The 10193-nt window shown below is 37.1% G+C and overlaps 1 protein-coding gene and 1 pseudogene across 1 annotated transcript; one reads left to right on the forward strand and one right to left on the reverse strand.

Annotated features, from left to right (window-relative positions):
• Positions 1-211: 211 nt before the first annotated feature.
• Positions 212-8676, reverse strand: LOC136320814 (olfactory receptor 9G19-like). The gene is made up of 3 exons (XM_066253963.1): positions 8599-8676; positions 3734-3830; positions 212-1578 (listed from the first exon to the last, which is right to left on the reverse strand). The coding sequence occupies exon 3, from the start codon at positions 1550-1552 to the stop codon at positions 623-625; it is 930 nt and encodes a 309-aa protein (XP_066110060.1). The 5' UTR covers positions 1553-1578; positions 3734-3830; positions 8599-8676; the 3' UTR covers positions 212-622.
• Positions 6561-6689, forward strand: LOC136321260 (small nucleolar RNA SNORA29; annotated as a pseudogene).
• Positions 8677-10193: the final 1517 nt, after the last annotated feature.

The following is a 10193-nucleotide window of genomic DNA, read 5'->3' on the forward strand; positions in this document are numbered from 1 at the left end:
AAGTTCAGTGACTTTAAAAATATCTGTTCTTTCCTAGATCTATCAGCAAAGAAATTTTGTATCATGGCAAGCAACGAAATGAAAATCAGAAAAGAAAAAAATTAACTTGTTTATAAAAGCATTTCACAGTAGAAAATTTACTTACAAACTCCTAACTCTGCCAAAAAAATGGAGTAAGAAGAATCTCTGAAGTCAGAAGGTCTGGGTTTGCATTCCTGTTTTGTTTCATTTGAAGCAAGTAATTTACCCCATTTAATCCTGGTAATGATTCCATAACCAATTTTATTATTCCCATGCATAGATTAAAATATTTACATACAAGCAATTTATAAACTCTGAAGTGAAAGTTTAAAAAAATTTTTTCTTTTAACCTTCACAGAATCACAATAATTTCATGGACTCTCTTCCATGCCAACAAGCTTAGCAGTTTTTCCAAATGCAACAGCCTCACTTATTTTAAAAATACATTCAAAAGACAAAATATAGATGGGTGTTTCTACATTATACGATGATTATGTTTGTTGTATTGTCTAATTTTTGAGAGTATAACCGATAATGACATGGAGATAACCTATAAAAGAAAAGAAAAAAGCCATTGTTTACCAAATATTTTCACTTAAGATCATTTTGCTCTGTCTACCATTTTCCTCAGAGCATCTTTCACATCTTTATTTCTAAAGCTATAGATCAAAGGATTCAACATTGGAATCACCACAGTATAGAATACTGACACCACTTTATCCCTTGCCAGGGCATAGCTAGTACTTGGTCGGGAGTAAATAAAGAGAATTGAACCATAGTACAAGGTGACAGCTGTCATGTGAGAGGCACAGGTGGAGAAAGCCTTGAGACGGTGCTGGGTAGAATGGATCCTCAAGATGGCGGCGATGATGAAGAGATAGGAGGCAAGAATGAGCGCAATGGGAGTAATGACATTGGAAGAAAGTATGAAGTAGAGCACAGCCTGGTAGCTCTCCTTCACATCACAGGCCAGCTTTACAAGGGGAGGCAGATCACAGAAGAAATCATCAATGATATTGTTTCCACAGAAGCTCAGGGTGAATGTCTCACTGGTTATGATGGTTGAGTTAAGAAAACCACCAAGATAAGAAGCCACAACAAGACTGGTACATAACGTTGAGGATATCACCTGGGAATAAAGCAGGGGGTTGGAGATGGCCACATAGCGGTCATAAGCCATGGCTGCCAACAGATAACATTCACTATAGGCCAGTCCAGCGGAGAAGAAGAACTGAGCCAAGCAACCAGCAAAGGAGATGCTTTTGTCTTCAGAGATGCAGGTCATAAGGATTTTGGGAACATAGACAGAAGAATACCAGAGATCCAGGAATGAAAGGTTTCCAATGAAGAAATACATGGGTGTGTGGAGTCGAGAATCAACACAGATCAGAGAAATCAGGGTGATGTTCCCTACGAGACTGATGACATAAATGATGAGGAAGATAAAAAAGAGCATGCTCTGTAACCAGGAGTCAGCTGTGAACCCTAAGAGTATGAACTCTTTCACTTCAGTGAAATTTTTCTTATCCATTGATTTTCAGTTTCTGTGGTCCCATTCTGTGAAAAGATGAATAAATATGGCATGATTTAAGATATATATAAGGTCATCATTGCCCATTTGAGATCATGGAAAAACCCAACTGATGCATAAATGTTCATTGTGAGCTATGTTTACACTGAACTGGGTATCATTCTTGTTGAATAACTGAAAAACAATCTTTCTTCATTGGCTTGAGAGATAAGTTATTATGAAAATAGCATAATATATGCCACCTTATCTTTTTAACTTAATTTTTCTGCTTGATGGAGAGGGTGCTTGTCTTCTGTTTGCACTTAAGGTGAGTAGGAACATGTGGAAGACATAAAAAGAGGGAGTTAGAAAGGGTGTGCTAATTTATCTTCAGGTCTTTGAAATATTTTGTCATTTTTTTCTGGATAATTCCATGAAGAAAAATACTTTTATTATTTGAATGTATTTAGTAGTATCCTTGGAAGTTTATTTCACTGTGAATTCTTTGAATGTGATTATTTTTATCCACACAACCAAGAACACAGGTTTTTATAAAGTAGAAAATGTGTAATTTGGATAAAAGAATAGATTTCCATATATAATAGAATTTGAGGCATAGTTACCTGTCTGACCCTCAACTATACTTTGAAAAGAAGTGAAAATATTAATCAGTTGATAAGTGTGTTCACAATGTATTTGTATTCCCTATAGCAAAGATTTTTAACAGATGTGCTGTAAGAATTTTTAAATTATGCAACACCTGACTATTTAGTCAGAAACGCTGACCTCTTTTCTCTCTCTCTCTCTCTCTTTTTTTTTTTTTTTTTTTTTTTTGTATTTTTCTGAGGTTGGAAACGGGGAGGCAGTCAGACAGACTCCCGCATGCGCCCGACTGGGATCTACCCAGCATGCTCACCAAGGGGTGATGCTCTGCCCATCTGTTACATCCAGAGCCATCCATTACTCTGTTGCATCCAGAGCCATTCTAGCACCTGAGGCAGAGGCCACAGAGCTATCCTCAGCGCCCGGGCCAACTTTGCTCCAATGGAGCCTCAGCTGTGGGAGGGGAAGAGAGAGACAGAGAGGAAGGAGAGGGGGAGGGGTGGAGAAGCAGATGGGCGCTTCTTCTGTGTGCCCTGGCCGGGAATCGAACCTGGGACTCCCATACGCCAGGCCGACGCTCTACCACTGAGCCAACCGGCCAGGACTGACCTATTTTCTCTTACTTTTAAATCAAGAAAATGACAACAAGCAACACAACAATAGACAACTAGGAAAATGAATCAAATTTATACCTATTTTTTTGTCAGATCAGCAAAAAATGTAACATTTTTTGGTGTGCTACAGAATTTAGTACTTAGTTTATGTGTGCCATGAGATGAGAGGTTGAAAATAGGTGTTTTATAGAATCAAGGAAAACAAAACAAAAATGAGCAAATAAACAACTAAGTTGGCCAGATTGAATGATTTGAGGAAATATGGTAGGCTAAATAATGGTCTATAAAGACATCCAGGTTCTAATTTCTGAAAGCTGTAAATGTTACTTTCTATGGGTAAAGAGTTATTAAGTTAAGAATCTTGAGCCTGACCACGCAGTGGTGTAGTGGATTGAGAGTCAGACTGAGACACGTTGGACCCAGGTTCGAAACCCCAAGGTCGCCAGCTTGAACACGAGTTCATCTGGTTTGAACAAAGCTCACCAGCTTGAGCCCAAGGCCGCTGGCTTGAGCAAGGGTTCACCCGGTCTGCTGTAGTCCCCCGGTCAAGGCACATATGAGAATACAATCAATAAACAACTAAAATGTCGCAAGAAAAAATTGATGCTTCTCATCTCTCTCTCTTCCTGTCTGTCTGTTCCTATCCCTCTCTCTGATTCTCTCTCTCTGTCTCTGTCAAAAAAAAAATCTTGAGATGGTTAGATTATCAAGGTGAGCCCTAAATTCAACTACATATAGCCTTATACAAAATCTTGCTTTTGTCTTAAAACATTAAGTATAAACTTCTGACCTCCAGCACTATAAAAGTATACATTTTAAGCCACCAAATTTGTGGAAATCTATTAATACAAGAAGTTCTGGAACTTGACCTCTACTAGTCTCCTTGTCTTTAGAGGTAGAAGCAGGTAGCCAGGCTACTGCCAGCAACAGTAGAAGTGCCATCTCTGCTCATCGATGTTACAGTCCAGTGCACACTACAACGTACCTCAGTCAAACATGGCTGAGTTATGACTTCTCAGGGCTCTCCACTGGCAGGAGATGTAATGTCTCTGCTATTCAATCCAAGGCTTTAAAAATCTCTTCTGTCAGGGGAAAAAAACCAATGTTGGTCATATACTCAGCTATGTACTTAAAATTGCACTAGAAAAATAAAAAATTACTCACTTGAAACTGTATCTATTTGATGGTAAGGTTCTATACTTTTTCACTTTAAAAATAAATACTAATGCGTTAGCCATTGTCAAAGTATTCATTGTTCAGAATAAGACAAAGAGGGTTGGAATAAATGACAGTTTGATTCCCTTGCTATTTTGTGTCTGTCTACCACTAAACCCTATTTCTGGTATCAGTTTCAGAGTAAGAATCAAGAGAACTGGGTTCTGGTCTTGGTTGGCTCTTGTCAATTTTAAATAAACTTGTAACTTTCAAATTCTATTTCCTCATCTACCTTTCTAAGTTCAGTGGGACTTTTAAAACTCACAGATGTGATAAAGCACTTTAAAAACTAAAAGTTAAAACTGTGTAGTGCATTTTCTATGATCTCTTCATGTCTGTAATCTGTCCTTCAGATCTGCAATTTGCTTTACCTTGCAAGGGTTTCCAATCATACTTTCTGATTCCTTAACATGGTCTCCCCAAAAGGAACTAATCCCTTAGTGATCTTTCAGTCATCTCTAGGCTTAAAGCACCTGCCATCCCTATCATTCAGTTTGAGACATTAATCAGATACTTAAGTTACACATTAATTACAAATGTACAATGCAATCTCAAAGATACAGCTTTATCTCTATGATATATATATAATTGCACTTCTCTTAAGGAACTCCTGCCTGTAGCACTGCCTAACAGAGGAAAAGAAACATTTTTAAATAATGAAAATATTAACATTTTAATTTTTCTATATATTGACCTACCATAAGGGCAATAAATTTCTTGTGGGATAACATAAGAGATAAAGGTGGGTCATGCACAGCTCCAGAGAATTTATGGGAATAAAAGTGGCTATCAAGGACACATCTAATTGCCTGACTCACTGAAAAAGAAAGTAATGCCTAAAGAAAAGACATTTCTGTTTCCTTCATCAAATATAATTATAGAAAATAAAACTTGATTCTACTCCACAAAGTTGAATTGTAGCATGGTTTCACTATATTAAGAATCATTTTCATTTTTAATATATATTGTGATTCACTAACCTTTTCCCCCTGGTTAATTACTTACTTCATGAACATACATTGACACTTCATTTGAATTTCAACTCAAGTCCAGGATTTCTCATATTACTTCAGAATAAAAAGTGCCTTCTCCTCACCCAAAGAAATCCCCTCTCCTTTTCTAGCAATTCTGCGAGGAAATATAATCCTGAGCATCCCTTTGGGACATGCAGTAAAAAGCAAAGAGCACCTTCGCTATTCTGGTGCCAAGTGACAAATTATAAAGCTCAGTTATCTTTCTGGAATGAAGTAGGGAGAGATCATTCATCATTAATCTAATTGATCCAATTAACCTGCAAAGCTGCTTTGCTTTGTGAGTTTCATTCACACATTTGAGATAAAAAGAATTTCACAGAAGGGAATAACCAACAGAGAAATCTTCATATGATAGAAGCTCAAGGATTATTTGCAGTCCGTAATAATAATGACAATAACAACAATAATGAAAAGACCATAAAATTTTTGTTCTGTAATGTATTGACTATCACAATAAAATGAGACCATTTACAAACAATAAAGTTGAGAGACAGAATTTGAGATATTGAAATTGAGAGACAGAATCAAAGTCGTATGGTTAGAGCAAACTCTGTCGCTATATCAGACCATGATTATTCTTTCAAAATATATATTTTTAGGTACCCATCATTGAGTTGGCTGCTGAGGGAGATACAACTAGGATGCAAGGTAAGGTATTAGAAGGTATTAGCCGAGCTCTGTAATAATTAAGACGCAAGCCCAGGACAGAGACTGCCTAAGAATGAATCCCAAATCTACAGCTCACAGGTTATGTGACCAAGAGCAAGTCACTTAAACTCACGAAGCTTCAGTTTTCCTATCTAAAAAATGGAAATAACTTGTCTTCTTCATAGAGTTGTTATGAAGATTACATGAGATAATGTATAATAATGAAAAATAAAATTTTTAAAAAGCAAGAACAAAAATAAAAGTAAAATAGTGAGAAATCCATAATGCCCACACTTGTGGGACTTACAGCCTCAGAGGAGAGGTAATCAAATAACGACGCAAATTCATGCTTACAAATTATGACTGGTGTGTAGAGTCAGAATAACAAGGTGTCATGCGGTCATATGCAACACCTGACATAGTGTGGGACATTCTGGAATATTTATCTGAGAGGTTATATTAGACCTATAAATTGAAGGAAAAAAATAAAATTTCACTAGTCAAAGTGGTGATAAAGTTGGAAGTGGCAGGTTCCTGGGAGGGTGAAAAGAACAATCTTGCAGGTTCTAGGAAGGGCAGAGTTACATCCATGTGAAACTTAGACAAGGAGTGCAGGGACCGCTCTAGGAAGTCACATGTGTCCACACCCAATGAGTGGTGAGACTGTGCTAATTGTCATAAGCAACCTCTATGGAGAGTGTCAGGAAAGGATAGTAAGAGAGTTTTAAGAAATAGATAAACCACAAAATAATATCAACTGAGGCCTATAGACAGTGCAATTGAAACATAAGACCATCGTTTACGTACTGCAAAGGAAAGAATCAAAAGAGATAGAGAAGTAGAAATGCTGGTGTGGATGAGGTGTGAGTGTACAACTGACTCAGTGATCAACTAAGGTAAGGTTTTCAAATCTTTGATCTCAGCAACCTGTTGTATTCTTTAAAAATATTAAGGACTTTTGGGGATAGATTAATGCGGCCATGATCTGAAAAGGGAGGATTTTTCTGTGTCCTCCTCCTATATGAAATGGCTAAACAGAAAAAAAAAAAATATTAAAGACTTTTAACATTTTTTTATTGATTGATTTTTAGAGAGGAAAAGAGAGAGAGAGAAACATTGATTTGTTGTTCCACTTATTTATATGTTCATTGGTGGATTCTTCTATGTGCCCTGATTGGGGATTGAACCCACAAGTTTAGTTAGCATCAAGATGATGCTCTAACCAACTGAGCTATCCTGCCACTGTGCAGAGATTTTCTTCATATGGGTTAGACTTATCCATATTTACCATTTCAGAAATAAAAACCGTGGTATTTAAAATATTTTTATTACTGCATTTAAAATAATAAGCCCGTTACATTTTTAACCTCAGTACTAGATTAATAAATACAGATAAATTTGTTTTAATTCTAAAAAATATAGTGACAGTTTTATATTTTTGTAGTTTTTTTAAATGTCTGACTTATATAAGAGTTGAATTCTTACATGTATTTCTGAATTCATTTTGAATTTCTGAGATATCTTGCTTGGGTTGAAGTATAATATATGAAAAAAATTTGTCCTCAAACAATATATAGTTAGTCTTCAGATAATTGTGATACCCTTCTTTGATAATACAACAAAACACTAGTATTTTTAAGTTAAGTTCAAGGTGAATTATAAAACCAATACCTGTAATATCTTGAACTGTTATAAAATATTGAGATTATGGACCCCATGAAAGTATCTCAAGAACTCCCAAAGTTCCCTAGACTGAACCCTGAGAACCACTGCTCTGAACATATACCTTGAAAACACCCAAAGAACATTTTTAATCAAGCATAAGAAAATGCATTAGCAAGATCATCGAAAATCTCTGGCACTGTCCTCAGTAGGCTGGAAATGACAGCAAGACATGCTGTTACAAAATCAAGCTTCTTCATTTCAAGCAGAATAATAAAATCCTGAAGAATTTCAGCTAAGAGAAAGCATAACATTATCACAAATACATTGGGTACAGCTGCTGTAATAAAGCCACAGGAATACTTTCAAATGAGGTAACAAGACTAGAAGTGGTGAAGCGTAAATCATGCTAGGTCATACAGCTAGTGATGTGCAGATGCAGACAAATGTCAAATGTAGGTCTTCTGGACTCCGGAACACACTATGTGCTCATCTCCACAGGTGCAACCATGAGCAGAGTAGAAAGAGTCCTTGCCTTTGAGGGGATTATCGTTCAGATTGTCACAACTACAGAGTGAAGCAATTGCCTAGTGCAGGGGTCAGGAACCTATGGCTCGCGAGCCAGATGTGGCTCTTTTGATGGCTGCATCTGGCTCGCAGACAAATCTTTAATAAAAAAATAATAATAACATTAAAAATATAAAACATTCTCATGTATTACAATCCATTCATTTCCTACCGCTCATGTTCATGGTTGCGGGTGGCTGGAGTCAATCACAGCTGTCCTCCGGGACAACACCAAATTTTTATTGGATAATGCTTAACGTACACGGGTCATTATGTGTCTCTCACAGAATTACATTTTAAAATATGTGGCGTTCATGGCTCTCTCAGCCAAAAAGGTTCCCCACCCCTGGCTTAGTGTGATTGTGAGAGGTTAACATGACTCACCCAAGATCACGAAGAGAGTTAATGACAAAGTTAGTATAATCAGAACTCTTCAAAAATGTACTTGTTTAGTCTCAGGTGTTCTGGCACTGAGCTCTCTAACCCGCTTTTCACCTGAACGAGCAGCTCTCCCTCTGCTAAGTCTACTGTGCACTAGAAAGAACATAGGTGGATTTCCAGGGCTTAGAGATCCCCCCTGAAAATGTACACAGGAAGTCTTGTTTCAGTTTTTTTCCCCAAGAGGTCCTATCACTCCTTTGTATAATTTTACATGCATTTTCATTACAACCCCCTTATTTTTATCTTAATCCTTAGCACGTGGATATGTAACTCTTAAACTTACCATTTCACTTTAGAATCTCTCCCCAAGCCAGTGCAAAGTTTTCTGTCATCTACTTGCTGTTATATGTGTGTACACACAGCTAATATGCAAAAGAAAATACATACAAACATATATAACTATATGCATTCAGAAGGTTATGTAAGTCAGATATTTTCCCAAAAATAAAATCCAGTGTTTAAAATTGAGGAAGAAAAAAAGAACAAAGTAGAGAGAGAGCAAGTGTCTCATTTCCCTGAGTGCTCAAAACTATCGCCTTCCCTTTACTGACGTCACCAGGGAGCACCAGGAAGCACTGACTCCCTCTGCAAAAATTTCTCCTCACTGCTCTATTACAAATTTCTAAAATTCCAGAAGAACATAATTGTCCTTTTCTTTTTAATGGACGATCCTTTGGGAATAGCCATCAGTTAATCATAAGATGTTTAATATTCCCCTTCAATGTGATAGCTATTTGAGCTTTTTTTTTCCTTCCTTAATTTCTTTCCTTTTGTTTATGAGCAGGTGTCCCTGCCAGGCTCAACTGTACTAAATATCCAGAGGGCCAGGTTCTTGCCAGGGTTGTGCCTCTCACTTCATAACCTTTAGCAGGTCAATTCTCCACTCCACATCTTTGTTCCCTCACTTGGCAAAGAAAAGGTTCAACCCAGATCATCCCTGAGGTAGTTTTTGCTTTTAACATTTCTGTGACAAAAAATAAAAAAATTAAAAATATATATATATATTTTTTATATATATATATATTGGAGAGGCAGAGAGACAGACTCTGGCAAGTACTCATATATATATGAGTTTGAAGCCTGGGGAATCAGCAGTTAACTCTTAAGAAAAACTATTACTGCCAAATGCTAACAAACTGCATTCGCCAGTGTGAGGCAGAGGCTGCAAGGCCCAACATCATTACTGATAGATACTCTTTCTAACAAGATGCCTTAGGCATCATTAAGATTGATTGCACGCTCAGATTCCAGGAATTACTGAACTTGAAAGAAATTATTTGCCTCATTCCTAAACAAGCGTCAGGGGAACTAATTAATCAAGGCAATTTTAAATAGGAAAATTTCCTGGGTTATAATTGCTGTGCAGTTCTGAGAGGTAGTTCCTGGGGCCTGACATGGGTTAGGCAGCAAAGAAGGCCTGACCCTGGGGATGGGCAATATCTGTCAATTGATTTAAGGCAGGAGGACCACTTTCCAGCACTGTGGGTTCATTGATCGCTAACCTGTCTTCTTGGGGTTTGATTCCTTGCCATATGAAACAAAACAAAACAAAACAAAAATGCATTCCAGTTCAGAAAAAACTGGCAACCCCAGGAGATTAAATTAATTTGTGAATATGTAGGAAAGGATATAATCCAAGTCTTCATCATGTTGAAGAGCAGAGCCTTGTGGGAAGACACCTCTTGTTTTGAATGCCAGTTCTTGATCTTGAGCAAGTTATTTAAATTTCCTAAGTTTCAGTTTCTTCAATTATAACAGCAGGTTAAGTGATAGTAGCTGCAATGGAGAATTTAATTGTACAGTGCACACACTGTGCCTGAAACATAAGAGCTCAACACATACTGTCACTATTGTTTTGCCATCATGACCATTGTCACT

This window comes from Saccopteryx bilineata, chromosome 1 (assembly GCF_036850765.1).
Source record: "Saccopteryx bilineata isolate mSacBil1 chromosome 1, mSacBil1_pri_phased_curated, whole genome shotgun sequence".
Classification (NCBI taxonomy): Eukaryota; Metazoa; Chordata; class Mammalia; order Chiroptera; family Emballonuridae; genus Saccopteryx; species Saccopteryx bilineata.